General features: G+C 40.5%; 1 protein-coding gene across 1 annotated transcript in view; it reads right to left on the minus strand.

Annotated features, from left to right (window-relative positions):
* The window catches only part of VPS13D (vacuolar protein sorting 13 homolog D), a 236236-nt gene that overhangs the window by 202931 nt on the left and 17019 nt on the right, over positions 1-16286 (minus strand). Inside the window, exons 13-20 of the mRNA XM_028487836.2 lie at positions 15816-15946; positions 14550-14625; positions 13957-14127; positions 12808-12938; positions 9805-9937; positions 5713-7926; positions 4430-4581; positions 667-1698 (exon numbers count right to left, since the gene is read on the minus strand). Coding sequence (XP_028343637.2) covers positions 667-1698; positions 4430-4581; positions 5713-7926; positions 9805-9937; positions 12808-12938; positions 13957-14127; positions 14550-14625; positions 15816-15946 — 4040 coding nt within the window. The remainder of the gene's footprint in view (positions 1-666; positions 1699-4429; positions 4582-5712; positions 7927-9804; positions 9938-12807; positions 12939-13956; positions 14128-14549; positions 14626-15815; positions 15947-16286) is intronic.

The following is a 16286-nucleotide window of genomic DNA, read 5'->3' on the forward strand; positions in this document are numbered from 1 at the left end:
GTTCCGCAACGGGAGAGGCCACAGCGGTGAGAGGCCCACGTACCGCAAAAACAAAACAAAACAAAAACAAAAACAAAAAAAACACCCTACGTTTATTGATGAAAAACTTGAAGGAGAAACAGGCTAAATAATTTGTCCCCAGCCACACAGCTGCATGGTTTAAACAAAAATGCCAGGATTCAAATCCAGGCAAATCTGACATTCGAGACTTCATTTTTAACACCTGTACTGTTGCTCTCAATAAAAGCCAGTAATGTTCTGAGTGAGAGGGAGATGATGACAATAGGCACATTTTAAAGTAGCTACTATGCACTGGACATGTTGCCAGGTGCTTTACATAATTCCCTCATTTAGTTATCATAGTGAGATGATGGAAGATGAGGAAACGGAGGCTTAGAGAAGCTAAGTAATTCCAATGAACTATACAGCCCAAAGGAAAGACAAGAAGTTACTGAAACCATTTATTTCCCCTGCCTCCAGATGGGATTAATGCTAAAACTTTTTCTAAAATACTAATGTCTACCCTTTTGTAACAGACATCCAGAAGACCATATAGCTCCCCTGCCAATAAGAAGAATTTTCTAGAGTAAATGTACAATGACAGCATTTAAGTAAAAAAGCCCACGTTCATTCTTAGAACTTACGGGAGCCAAAAAGGACTGATACCTTGAGATCCAGTTTGGTGTTAACTGGATCCTGAAGTTCAGACTCTATTAAAGCGCTTGACTCTGGCTTCACGTTTTGTAGAATGTCCTCAGGCGGCACCTTCACTGCATGGTTGTTGGCAGTGGAGCCAATTCCAAAAAAATCTAGTATCATGACCCAGGTCTGCAGTGTGATCAGCACATCCAAGCAGTTAAAATCAACATCAATGCTCCGGTTAACTCGATTATAACTGGAAGAGAATTCTGGATGCTTCTTATCCACCAAGAATATATTGATATGGACCAAGGAATCATCAAATTTACTCCTTCCAGCAAGTATCTTGGGCTCCTCTACTGTTGGAGAAGGAGGTGGGGTCAAGGGACAGTCCTTGTCTTGGACTTCCTTTTGCTTCTTCCGGGAAGCTGAAATGGGTCTCTGATACAGCTGAAAGACATTAGGAGCTTCTTCCATGTGGGAAGGGAGAGACCGAGGCATATCCGGATACTCCACGTTGGACACAGAAGGGCAAGACTGAGAGAGATACTCTTTTTGTGCTAAACTAGATGGCTTAGGGGCTCCCCGAGACACCATCAGGTTCTTATATTTGGAATCTGGATTTTTCTCCAATAAGTCTTCCATCAGCAGAGAGCGCAGGGCGATCTGAATGGATAAAGTCTGAGGATGGTCTTTACTGAATTCCACCTCAAAATCCTGAAATTTTAAGCTCACAAGACCTTGTGCCCCCAAAGTCAGATCTCCACTTAGCTGAACTTGAAGTTCTGATATACAGAAGTTGGCTTGAATCTGGGTAAAAGATCTGACTTCCTTAAAAGACAAGGACTTTTGAGAAGAGTTAGAAAGGCTGCAGTGGCTGAACAATCCGTTCTCCTTCCTTTCAATGGAAGGTTCTCCACAGGTACCGAGGGAAGGCAGAGGAGAGTTAGGGCAAGGTGAGGAGGTGGCACTGACTGGAAGCTTATTCAGATCTTCACTGTACACGAGATTGTCCAGAGTTTGTAAAACCTGCTCATATACATGCTTTGCTAACACCACCTGTATTCGAAGAGAAAAATTCAGTTATTCTGCTAATGTCATCAACTGCACTCATATGCATTGCCCCACAAATTTTTTATGGCTTTCCCTGAGAAGTTTTAACTTAGGTGATAGCAAGGACTATCTCTTTTGTTTCTTTTCTGTCCTTACCTCTCTGTGACCCATATCCATTCACAAGGTCCTCCCCAAGTACCTCACAGAATAATCTACGCACAATAAATGTTCAATAAGTGCTATTAACTGGAGGCCTGAATCAGCAAAACTCTTTCTAACTCCAAAAAACAACCTCAAAAATTGAAGGGAATACTGCCAAAAGTCTAATGTGGTTATACCTTAGGACTGAGAAACAAGACTCATGGTTCTAAAACTCGCTGATCATCACCAATTAGTATAACAACCTAAGTTTAGTACAGCTGATCAAACAGTACTTTTTAATGATAATAATGATAATGATGAAGATCCATGATTACTTGTTACTCCCTTACTTTGTTTTTAATTACAATTTCTTAATAAAACTGTTTTCAGGGAAGTTTTTTATTTTCTTAAGGACAATTTTTTAAGAGAGGCATTCAAAACAGATATAGAGGGCTTCCCTGGTGGCGCAGTGGTTGCACGTCCGCCTGCCGATGCAGGGGAACCGGGTTCGCGCCCCGGTCTGGGAGGATCCCACGTGACGCGGAGCGGCTGGGCCCGTGAGCCATGGCCGCTGGGCCTGCGCGTCCGGAGCCTGTGCTCCGCAGCGGGAGAGGCCACAGCAGAGGGAGGCCCGCATACCCACAAAAAAAAAAAAAGAAAAAGAAAAGAAAAAAAAAACAGATATAGAAAAAATAGAATTGGAAGGTGATCATTGTGTAAAACCCTGAAATAAATACCGTATCCCACCACAGTTATCAGTGGAATAAGACCTTACATGAGTGACTGACAGGGAATTTTACAATGGAGGGATCAGGTTCCTGCCACCTGAACACAATCAACAATTTTGGCATCACTGATGTCAATCAGACATTATGTGCCTCCTGATATAATATAACATAAAGTACACTGCACCACCTTTGAAGTGTTCTGGCCAAAAAAAAAAAAAAAGCCTGAATCCAGTTAAACCTGCAGAGTTAAGTTACAATTCACAGAAAATGGGGGGAGGACAAGTTCAGTGACACCACAAACTAAATCCAGACTGTGGGACATTGCGCAGGACAACTGACCTAGTTTTCCCAACAAAATAATGTCATGGGGGGAAAAATGAGAGAGAAACTAAATGAATAGAGACCCACAAGTTGTACCATCCAAATGCAATGTACAGACCTTGTCTAGATCCTGATTCAAACAAACCAAAAGTGAAAAGATATTTCTGAAACAATCGAAAATGTCTCTGAAATCTGAAAATGGATTAAAATTCAGATGACACCAAGGAATCTTCATTCATTTTGTAAGGCATGATAATACCATTATAGTTATTTTTTTAAATGAACATAGTTTGTAGTGATACATTCCAAATATATAGGGTTAAAAATGGCATGAGGTCTGGGATTTGCCTTAAAATATTTCCCCAAAGGAAAAAAAGAATGGATGAGATACATGTGGCAAAATCTTGGTAACTGCTGAATCTGAGTGATGGGTATATGAGGTTTATTAGACAATTCTACTTTTGTCTATTTTTAAAATCTCTCATAATAAAATATTTTTTCATTATTTAAATTACTAAATAAATTATTACATAATTTAAAGAATTATTTAAAATAATTTTTTAAGATTTTCATCAAAAACAACAGTAAGACGATGGTAACCATAAGAATAATAAGTCAATATAATCCAATAGAATTCACATTACATCCTATATGTAAGCTGAAAAATTCATCCTAAGTAACCACCACTGATGAGGCAAAAGTTTAAAAGAGAAAAAGGAAAAACCCTAGAAGCCAAAAAGGAAAAGCTTTGGGGAAAGTTCTCTCACCCAGAGACCCATATCCAGGAACCACTGATGTCAAAAAGTATGTCTGTTCTGTTAACAGCACTCCTGGGTTACTCCAGAGCAACTGCCAGACAGACTAGTGACCAAACACTGCCCAAGGCCAGGGTCCACTGTCCTAAGATCCTGCCTGTCCTTGCTGTTTTATAATTTTATGCTATTTGCTCTCATGTCTGTGAAAGCAGGAAAAATGACACTTATGAAGGAAAAAGGATGACAGATGTACACACACACACACACACACACACACACACACACACACACACACACACACACACACACAGCACCCCAGACCATTTCCTTTCAATGAGGGGCAAGACTAATTCTCCCTTGAAAGGATCTGTCAACAGCTCAGATAATCAGATTGTTTTACAGGCTGGGCCAAATAAGTCAGAAGTGTGACAAGAATTACATCCTCCTGGGAAAGAGAGACTCTGACTTTTTAAGCAATAATTTTCCTTGTTTCTTAATGGCAATGGAATTAAGGATTTGCCCTCTTCCTCTATATAATTCGCCCCTCCTCCACACGAAGAAGGCTAACAAGACTGATTCCCCAGTGATAGAAGGACATGATGAAAGGATTCCATGTTCATTGGAAAAAGTTATTGACAATAATATGAATAATATCTCTTTGAATTTATATATTTTCCTTCCAACATTTTATATATACAAAATATAAATATAACATACGTATATAATATAAATGTAAAATAATTACATAACTTCAACTGTCCTGACATAAAAATCAATAACATGTTTACTTACCTGCACCGGATTGACAAATTTTCCTTCGATCTTCATGATGCTAGAAGTTCCCAGGTCATCTGGACTAAGGGAGAAAGTGAATTCAGATTCTCTCTCTATAGGGATCTTCTCCAGTTTAAACTGAATGGTCGTGTTGTTCAGGATGTGAAAAGCTGGCATAAGAGAGAGGAAATGACAGACTGGAAACATTCATATTTACTGCGTTACTGCTGATTAAGTAGAGAGTGTATAGAACAAAGCCCAGGAGTTGCTCCTAGACCAGGAGGGCAGGTTAGCCTGGCACCTGGGGTCTATGATTGAATACAAACTTTGGTAATTATCCCAAGACCAAAACTCATAGCAAGCAGAGGTATAAGATAAATTTATACACAAAAAGTAACAGTTATTTTCATGACATGCTCCACTTGGTGGCTTCAAAATATGGTGCGGCCAACATTAACCCAGGCCAGGGTCCATGTTAAGCTTCTCTTAACCTCCCAAGCTGGCATTTTCCAAACCAAATTGCTCATCCATGTACAGCTTTAGATTGATCCCTCTTATTGGACCTAAGTCAGAATCACAGACAATATAAGGCCCTAAGTAAACAACTTCTAACCCAAGCAGAGAAAGCAATCTTTTGGGAGGTATGTAAATCAATCGGTGAGCACATCTGAGAACCACAGGAGAAGTTCTCAAAGGCATTAATTTCTTCACCAATCAATAAGGCCATCTAGGGCTTACATGATTTCTGTGGATGCCAAGACTAATAGATTGAACTGTTCGGTTTTAGCAGATCAGATCGAGAACACAAACTGGCATTTTATTCCTAGAACCCTGGACCAAACCATTACAGAAGATGGCAGGATTCTCAAAGGAGAACATAACATCCATAGACTAAGTTTCATATTCTATTTCTGTCAATCCCTCCAGCTGCCTTAGACTACGATATTTAACTAGGAAAGATCTAGAGCTTAGGAATGAAAAAAATCAGATGCATTTGACCAAATCACATAATACTCTAACAGAATCCACCCACTGAATCCCTGTGAATGAACACTCACCCAAGGGGTCCACGTAAAAAAAAAAAATCTTATTTTGCCAAATATGGTAATCAATGGAAAAAGTTGCAAACGTACCAACCTAATATGAAGCATTCTATTAAAATTACATTTTGATTTCTTAAATATTAACTGGGGATAATTCTAAAAGAAAGGTTTTTATAGTTATTTTAAGCCAAGTACTATCTACATGAGCTGGGTTTGGAATCTTTAAACAAAATGAGACAAAAGATACACACTACTCACCTTGACCTCTATGCAAAGATTCAAAGAAATCATGTCGGGTGAAATGAGCTTCCTCCTGACTACTGGCACTGGCAGACCCAGAAGGAGGGCAAAACGCCCGGCTCACTTCAGGCCCAGGGCCCTCTCTGCCTGCCAGCTGGGTGCAATTCAAAGAATATAATTTAATGTCTTTGATTTCCACTTGCAGACGGTCACTTCTGGATTCATCATCTCCCGCCACAAAATTCCGGATGAATATCTGTCCCAAGTGTCCTACCAACAACTCAGGACTCCCAGGCTTCCGAGGGATAGAAACAACTGGTGATTCAATGTTTATGTTCAAGATTAGTTTTACAGTGTCGGAATGAGATGCACCTAGGCCAAACCCATATGTTTCATTTTCTTCTAAGATAAAGCATTCCCGGGCCTTCCTTGGAGTTTCAAAGAGTGATACCATCTCACTGTACTCGGCCGTCTTGGTGGCTAGGACTGTGGTGACTTTGGTGGCTGCGCTTTTCAGCATATTTCGAAAATTTTCTTCCAGCTCATCCATGGACAATGTCAACTCCTTCAAAAATTTAGCGGAGTGGTTGTAATGCAAGGAAGCCATCTTGAGGTTGAGAAAACATTCCTGTTTAAATTTTTCAACAAAGGTGAAACTCAGAGCTTCAGTGACGGCTGCATCTTCCATTCTGACAAATACAGACTCAAAGTAGCCAATATCACTGATGATATTTTCATAGCCTATGGAATTCCCAATGCTGACAACATATTGGTTCTTAACATTCTCCTGTGTCAAATCCATAAGCTGCAAACAGCCAAGAGAACCATTCATGTCAAATGTGCTGCCCATGGAGACGTTAACTTTGGTGCCACCTATACTTGCTGTTGCAATTTTTCTGCCATATTTCTCTCCATTTGCCATTCCCACTGTCCGAAGGAGCAGCAGGTTAAGTCTGTGGATTTCCACTGCAACCTCGGTGTTTTGTTCATATGTAGATTGGTAGGTTCCTTGTTCCCTAAAGCTTCTTTCAAATTCAGTCATTAAAGGTTGAGGACTCAAATCATCTTTTTCCTTGGGAAAGGATTTCTGAAGAAAACCAATCAGCTCCACAATTGTCTCTGGATTTAGGATGATATCCAAATTATTCACCTGTAATGAAATCACCTGAAGAGTGCTGTCCAAATTCATCGATGGGCACTCTGAACTCACAAACTGATACTCCAGTTTTATGAGGGACTCTTGTTCTTTGGTGAGAATTCTGTCAAGAGAAACACTAGTGGCTGATCGGTCGTTCAGTGTGGCAGCATTAGTGAGGTGGGCCACGTTGGATCCAGAGACAGGAGACTGGGCTCTGCTATCCCGGAGGCTTCCTGTTGGGACATCAAAGCTCAAGTTCTTATGAGAGGCCATCAAAAGGTCAAAATCAGCACCATATGTCTGCATGGTGTCCACCAGGAGCAAACCATGAACAGTGAGGGAGACTTCAGCATCATAAGGCCTCTTCACAAAGTGAGCGTTGGTACCAAATACCTTGAGCACAGAAATGTACCGGCCATTGCTCTCAACACCAAGCTGCATACAGTTCACTTTAAATTCAGCCAGGAGGAGCTGTGACTCCACCAGAACCTCCCGGGTATGCTGCTCCAACATCACGATGCTCTGGGTTAAATTCATCACCGAGTCTTGCAAACTTCCCCGCTGTCCCCCGTGGGGAAAAATCTTCTCTTTAATCTGAGTGTCAAAAGTCTTCATTTCTGGGGTGGTCAGGAGAGCAAAGCAATTCTTTAGAGCAGATATTTTATCTTCATTGATGTGGATCTTTAGGTCTGGTAGGTTGCCTGATAGCACGGCTCCAGGGTACTTGGGATCTGAAGTATAAATCAATCGGCGTTCTAACTGTAGGTGAACATTGAATTTCTCGACCACATGGGTCGGTCCCACATCAATATCCTGGACATGCTTCCAGTTGTCCTTCACTCGTCCAACCATGATCTGGAGGTCCAGAAAGGACAGCGAGTACCTCTCATACATCTTCGTGCTCATTAAATGTGCTTGAAGCTGCTCTTCACTGAATTCAACTCCAGAAAATGGAGGTGTTTGCTCCCTATTACTGCTGCTTGTCTCAGGAGGTGGGGTGTTAGGAGGTGTGGCAAGAGGGGTCTTATACTCATCATCACTAAACTGATTCTCTTCGGATGCTGACCCGTCCCCACTCTTCCTCTTGGAGTCATCTGCAGATGAAAAAAGAGAAGATTCAAAGTATATGTCTGCTCTTTCCTTCCTCTTCCCTTTAATGTAAGAATTAAGAAAAGTAGAGAATCAACCACCCCAATTTAAAAAATAAATGGATGAAAACTCCAAGCATAATATTCTGTATTTACCATTTACTCAGCATAAACTTATCTACTGATCTGGAAATCAAAACACAAAGAATAAAAGTGTAGGAACATGAGAAAAGATGGAGACCTGCTAACATGAGAACATATGTCAGGGTGCAGAAACCAACAACCTGCTGCCCGAAACTGCCCCCACCCCCAATCTGAGCTGCACTGTGTGAGCTGCCATCACCAACCCTTCTTACGTCACTCTCCGTATTTGTTTACTTTTTCCTGTATTCATCTATGTGTTCATTTTGTCCCCTCCCCCCACTAGAATGTTCCAAAAGAAGAGGTCTCCTCTACCTTCCTCAACACAATACCCCTAGTGCCTAGATCAATGCTTGGCAAGCAGCAACTGCTCAATATGTCATGTGCTAGCCCCAGAATTCACACTCTTAAACCCCCTCTCTTCTGTACCCAAGCAGTGCCGAGACAACAAAAACACATCGCTGGGTTTGGTCACCTATGTCTCTTTTCCATGTTTGTGTTTTATAAATTCAAGTAGGTGCTTTCTGTGGTTGTGTGATCCTTTTCTTCAGATACAATTCCCTTTTCACATTCCCCTTAGGGCCAAACTTTTCACTCCAGCTCAAATCCTCTACCCTCTTCTCCTCTTCTGGTCTTTCAGTAAACTAAGATAAGGTTGAGATTATTTGATAAGCTTCCTCAATCTCTTTTAACCAATGAATCCTCTCTTTCCTCCCTCCCATCTCAAGGTAAACAATGACTATTTTTGGGATCTAATAACAGTAATGAAATTACCTTCCAGGAGTCTTTTTATGCATGTCCCTAATATCCCTAAATAGATTAAATCTCTATTCCTGAAATTATGTACTGAGAAATAATGTTTATTAAAATACAAAACGTTACACAAGAAATACAAATAAAAACCACAGTGAGATACTACTACACAGTCATAAAAATGGCTACAATCCAAAAGACAGATAATAACAAACGTTGACAAGGATATAGAGAAACTGGAACTCCCGTACAATGCTGGTGAGACAGTAAAAAGGTGCAGTCATTTTACAATCTAGCAGTTCCTCAAAATGTTAAACACAGAGTTGACATATGACCCAGCAATTCTACACTGAAACAAACCCAAGAGACTGAAAATACATGTCTACACAAAAGCCTATACATGAATGTTCATACCAGCACTACTCATAATAGCCAAAAAGTGGAAACAACCCAAATGTCCACCAACTGATGAATGGATAAACAAAATGTAGTATATTTATACAAGGGAACATTATTCAGTCACAAATAGGAATGAAGTATTGATAGAGGCTACAACATGGAAAAACCTTGAAAACACTATGCCAAGTGAAAGAAGTCAGACATAAAAGACCACATATTATATGACTCTATTCACATGAACTGTTCAGAATAGGCAAATCCACAGAGATAGAAAGATTGGTGGTTAGCAAGGGCTTGGAGAGCTGGTAATGGAGAATAACTGCTTATGGGTTTAGTTTGTCTTTCTGGGAATGACGAAAATGTTCTGGAATTAGATAACAGTGAGAGTTGCACAATTTTACTAACATACAGAAAACGACTGAATCCTACATTTTCAAATGTATCTCAATAAAGCTATTATTTAAAAAGTAACAAGTGAACTGTGGAGTTACAAAATGTTAAATACCCCTTTCTTTAAGCTTTACTTGGCTTAGCACAGAGACACATCAATCTACCACGACATGCCTTCATTACTTCACACTCACACTGTACCTTGGGTATTGGTCAAGAACATTCTGCCTAGATCCACAACAACCAACACGGGATTCTTGAATTTGAAATCATCAGGAAATATCACCTGAGGGGCAGAAATGTCTAGTCGCACAGTCCACCGTTTACTCTCCTCCTGTAAAAATAAAACAAATGACAATTAAATAACCTTGAACTGCAGCTGCTGACAGTGGGCAGCTTTATCAGCTGGGCTCAAGCCTTCCAGAAAGCCACACTAGGGTCACAGGATGACGTAATGCTCTCTGATATTAAAGCAAAATGTTTAAAACAAAAATGGATCCAAATGTTTAACAATTTGACACATTACCACAGGCAAATGTCTGAAGTGGGAGAAAAAAATTGGCAAATTACTGCTTTGGGGGGTTGTTTGCTCTTTGATTTTGATGATCAATGGTTTAAGAAAGGTCTTATTTCTAGATGTATAGGACTTAATACTTCAAAGTATTGTAGAAGTTATACAATTCAAATAAAAGTAGAAATCCAAATATTTTTATTTATTCATGGATACTGCTAACCATGAACTTTCAGGCCAAAATACCTTAGTGAAAAACATAAGCTTTGACATTTGAAATATAAAAAATAGACCAATTCATGAATTTGTTAACAGTTCTTCCCTGTGACTAAAATTAGCTAATTTATATAAATGCTACCAAAAAAAATTATATGTAGTAAAAAGTGAATTTATATAATTATATGTAGTAAAAGCTACATGTAGTAAATTATATGTAGTAAAAGCTGATTTATATTAATGCTATCAAAAAGAAACCTCTTGGTCTAAGATAATCAGAAGGTACTAAATGTTGTAATTTGTGTCAAAACACTAGCAAAAACAGAAAACAGGACAAACTCTCCACCCCACACTACTTACCCCTAAACGTTTTCCTCTGAACACTGCTGCCATGCCCTACGCTCCCAGCTGGCTCTGCACCTCCCAAAGAAGCCACACCGACTGCTCCACCAGCTGCTGCATCTCGGCAGCACACCGCCAGGCCACAGGGTCAGAAACACAGGTATTTTCTTGTTTTGGTTTTTTGGGTTTTATTTTAAAATTTTTATTGGAGTACAGTTGATTTAAAATATTGTGTTAGTTTCAGGTGTACAGCAAAGTGAATCAGTTATACATATACATATATCCACTCTTTTTCAGACTCTTTTCCCATATGGGTCATTACAGAGTACAGAGTAGAGTTCCCTCCGCTATACAGTAGGTCTTATTTACCTATTTTATATATAGTAGTGTGTATGTGTCAATCCCAATCTCCCAATTTATCCCTCTCCCCTACCTTTCCCCCCTGGTAACCATGTTTGTTTTCTACATCTGTGACTCTATTTCTGTTTTGTAAATAAGTTCATTTGTACCATTTTTTTAGATTCTGCATATAAGTGATATCATATAATATTTGTCTTTGTCTGACTTCACTCAGTATGACAATCTCTAGGTCCATCCACGTTGCTGCAAATGGCACTATTTCATTCTTTTCTATGGCTGAGTAATATTCCACTGTATATATGTACCACATCTTTTTTATCCACTCCTCTGTCGATGGACATTTAGGTTGCTTCCATGCTGTGACTATTGTAAACGGCGCTGCAATGAACACTGGGGTGCACGTATCTTTCCGAATTATGGTTTTCTCCAGATATATGCCCAGGAGTGGTATTGCTGGATCATATGGCATCTCTATTTTTAGTTTATTAAGGAACTGTTCTCCATAACGGTTGTACCAATTTACATGCCCGCCAACAGTGAAGGAGGGTTCCCTTTTCTCCACACCCTCTCAGGCATTTACTGTTTGTAGATTTTTTTGATGATGGCCATTCTGACTGGTTTGAGGTGATCCCTCACTGTAGTTTTGATTTGCATTTCTCTAATAATTAATGATGTTGAGCATCTTTCCATGTGCTTTGTGGCCATCTGTATGTCTTCTTTGGAGAAATGTCTATTTAGATATCCCACCCATTTTTTGATTGGGTTGTTCGTTTTTTTGATATCGCGCTCCAAGAGCTGTTTGTATATTTTGGAGATTAATCCCTTGTCGTTCACTTCATTTGCAAATATTTTCTCCCATTCTGTGGGTTGTCTTTTCGTTTTGTTTATGGTTTCCTTTGCTGTGCAAAAGCTTTTTAGTTTAATTAGGTCCCATTTGTTTATTTTTATTTTCATTACTCTAGGAGGTAGATCAAAAAAGATATTGCTGCGATTTATGTCAGTGTTCTGCCTATGTTTTCCTCTAAGAGTTTTATAGTGTCCAGTCTTACATTTAGGTCTTTAATCCACTTTGAGTTTATTTGTGTGTCTGGTGTTCAGAAACCCAGTTTTGCTGGACTGCTGAGATGGCTCTGGGCTCTCCCTTTCTACTTACGGCATCCTCGTGTCAGCTGGTCACTTAGCATCAAAAAGTGACCATCATTCCCAGGAATTAAAACTGGGGCACCATTCCAATTGTTTTTCTTCTGATAACAGTACGTGAAAGGGGGTGTTCTTTTTTTTTTTGCAGTACATGGGCCTCTCCCGTTGAGGAGCACAGGCTCTGGACACGCAGGCTCAGCGGCCATGGCTCACGGGCCCAGCCACTCCACAGCATGTGGGATCTTCCCGGACCGGGGCACGAACCCGTGTCCCCTGCATCGGCAGGCAGACTCTCAACCACTGTGCTACCAGGGAAGCCCAGGGGGTGTTCTTAAGTGAAATATTTACAAAATGTCAGGTCTAGAAAACGGAACAAAGACGAGTCTTGAGAGTGTTCCAAGATGGGTACAAGGAAGAAATATGATCTCGTCTCAGTCATCTGTTTTTATTTATTAAATCCTGACTGTACAAGACATGGGATTTTACTTTTTGCTAACTGATAAGTATTTCCTAGATTCAGTTCACTTAACCAGTGTAATTGATAAAAGCATGTCTATCTATGTAGGTAAAGAACTTAGAAAAAACGCCTTCCTCTTCCCCGCCACCCAAAAAGAGTATTTATTATGCCTACTTACAATGAAATCACCCACTAGCAAACGATCAAGAGTTTGTCGGATTTCCGCCTTGGTCTGCATCTTCAGTCTGTTATATTGTCTGCGGGCAGCTTCAGCCACTCTCAACTCAAGTTCAGACTGATAACCAAAACCTGCAAGATGGGAAATATACAGGAGAGTCAGAATTTTCAAATGGCTGGGTGAAAGAAAGCACCGCAACATCTATTCTCACCAGGGATTTCCACCAAAGCTAGAAAAGTCTGTACAACAACAGTTCCTTACTCCAGCCTGACCTGGTGCCATACAGGGTAACAGGAATGAGGCGAAGATGGACGAGAAAGGCAGACCCTTTCAAAACATCCATGTGGCAAAAGGCAGTATGTGAGGGAAGGATACCTAAGTTACTAGAACTTCTAGAACCAGTTTCTGAAAGATTCCAAACTATATTTCAAAATTCTTAAAAGCATGATATTACACCGAAAGAGCAATTGGAATTTAGAAGTAGTATATGCCTTCTACATTCTATCAGTGACAGAGCAACGAAGCCAAGAAATTTATGGCCACTGTTTAAATGAAAAGACTCAAAAAACTGGACCAAAAACTAAAACAATTGTTATGAAGAGGGTGAGACGGGATACATTTAGGCAAGTACCACTGTTTTACTGACTTCCTTGTCAAATAGAAGTACTTCTTCTGCACATACTGTCTCAAATCTTCTTGGGGAACAAAGGAAGGCCTAAGTAAATCAATGATGACACAGGAGAGTGCAATGGTGAACCTTGGAATATTTAATGCTGCATGAAACAAGTAAAACAAACCACTGATCCTGTCATCTAGGAGGAAATTGAACATTCCCCCTAAATTCTCTGGCCTAAAATATCCTGGGTAGCCAAGGAAATCACTGTCCTCATGGAATGGAAAGTATTTTAAATGCATGCTAAATGAAGGCAAAGAAAGAGAAAATATGAAGGCTATTGATTCCTCTTGGAAGAGTAACTTTCCAAGGACATCCACTCTGATTCAGTAACTAAGGACAACCCTATCCACTTACTCTGCAGGCCTTTTCTACCACTACCAGGTCACCTGAATGTATAATAACACTTGTCCCAGAAACGACAAGAAAGATGTCTTTAGAAAGTCACATAAGAGCAAACAAACAAAAAAGTTAACCTGAGGTATGAACCTTTCCCTTGTAGAAAAAGTCTGCTACTTTTTTAATAGCCTGGGGATTATATATGATGTTCAAGGGCCTCGTGCTGACATTCAGCCGCCTCTCAAAATGGCTGTGCACTGGATTTCTCTCATATAGCATCTCAAAAACTGGGTCATCTGGGTCTGCAGCTAAAGGAAAGAACCAGAGAAAGAAAATGGAACACAGCAAAATAATCATATTATTCTTGATAACTGATAAGGACTTCTGGGGAAAAAAGACATTTTCTCAATTATTTTCCAATTAGTTCTCATTTATGAAAATTTTATAAAACAGAGACCGTAATAAGGATTGACTAATTGTCAACAGGACTCCTCAAGACCAGGTTGTTGGATTCGTTCCCAACACGTAACCCAGGACCCAGAGGCCCTGAGAGTTGCCCCAGTCACACATGGGTGGAGGGAGAGCATGAGGCAGTCTCCAAGTCAGACAGGGATCCACACAGCAAACCACTGGGCACAACACAGGACACACTACCTCTCTGCTGATCAAGACTACTGATCTATAATCATCGCATTTTGAAGAATGAGTTTAAGAACGTATGACAATTTACCAGGGTAATGATCGCTTCTGTCTGCAGATGCTGTTTGGAGTCCAAAAGACTGTGAGACTCTGCCAACTTCTTTTTGCTGATAAACACACACAAAATGCAAAAAGGTCAGAGCGAGAGGGACCAATTTACTGTGCACACGCTCTCTCACGTCTTACCCTTTGGCATCACTCTTGCTTAGCACAGTCAGAATCAAAACTCATCTGACACCAGGGGACTGTGGACTTGCAGGCTGAGCCCTCCAGCCTGTGCCTTTCCCCAGCCTGGTACGGGCAGTGCGCTACTCTGCACTCAGCACACAGGACTGAGTGTGTACAGCTTTTCACACTTTCACGCCGCCCACCCACACTCTCCCCAGTGCCCCATGACAAAACATTATGGGAAGAATAAGGGGCTAAAGATTCAACTCTTCTGGGCTTCCCTGGTGGCACACTGGTTGAGAATCCACCCGCCAATGCAGGGCTCAAACATGGGTTCGAGCCCTGGCCCAGGAAGATTCCACATGCCATGGAGCAACTAAGCCCATGCGCCACAACGACTGACGCGCTAGAGCCCGTACGCCACAACTACTGAGCCCGTGTGCCACAACTACTGAAGCTCGCGCGCCTAGCGCCCATGCTCCGCAACAAAGAGAAGCCACCGCAACGAGAAGCCCGCACACCACAACGAAGAGTAGCCCCTGCTCGCCACAACTAGAGAAACCCCGCACACAGCAACGAGGACCCAACACAGCCAAAAATAAATAAATAAATAAATGTATTTTTTAAAAAAAGATTCAACTCTTCTGACCATCTTTTTGCCTACTTAGTAAGATCAAAGATCTTCTAGTCTAAAAAGAATATTATACATAAAAAATTACACCTATAGAGAAAACTTGTGGTGGTTCTTTTGTAACCCTGGAAACGTGAGACGTCCTATCAGTGACTGAGGGTCAGAATGAATGAAAATCACTGTCGGATACAGAGGACATTCAACATTGACCTTGAAATGCAGAAAATAGTGTTGCTGATGGCATTTTCTTCCAAATCAGAGCAACTATTCCAAGGTGGCTATAACACAGGGAGGGAAGAAGGCACTGCCATAAATCTCACCAACACTTGCTCTCTGACAAATTCAAAAAACTTATCAACCTCCAATTTGATTCTGACCAGCCTGTCTCAAAATGATCAAATGTCAGAATAAATCAAGTTAATACTACTTTTGTTGCCTAAAACAGACCACAATTCACCAACACCCTGGATGAATCAGCCATCCCACTGCTGTACGTACTGGATTAGGGAAGACCAGAAGAGGAAATATAGTCCCTTCTGTGGCCAGGTCTCGAAGAAACAGTCCACCCAACCGGACTGAAAGCAAGGAGGAGTTTCTTCGAGGAAGAGATTCTGCTAGAAGTTTTACACCTACAGAAAATAAATGTTAAGAGTTATACTACGCCATCATAGCCTTAATTATTTTAAAAGTATAAGATATAATAGTTTACAGGGGACTATCAGATATCATGAACTATTTCTCCTTGAAATTCAAACAAAATAACCCTATCTACATATTATATGTCTATCTATATAAATCTATGAGGAGTATTAGAAGTTTCCCAACAGAATGAATTTTAAACAGAGCACTTTACAATTAAATTCAAGCAATCTGCTAGTTCACACTAAGTTTATGATTTCTCAGCTCTCAAGATTATAAAGTCAGGGGCTTCCCTGGCGGCGCAGTGGTTGAGAGTCCGCCTGCCGATGC

This window comes from Physeter macrocephalus, chromosome 3 (assembly GCF_002837175.3).
Source record: "Physeter macrocephalus isolate SW-GA chromosome 3, ASM283717v5, whole genome shotgun sequence".
NCBI classification, from domain to species: domain Eukaryota; kingdom Metazoa; phylum Chordata; class Mammalia; order Artiodactyla; family Physeteridae; genus Physeter; species Physeter macrocephalus.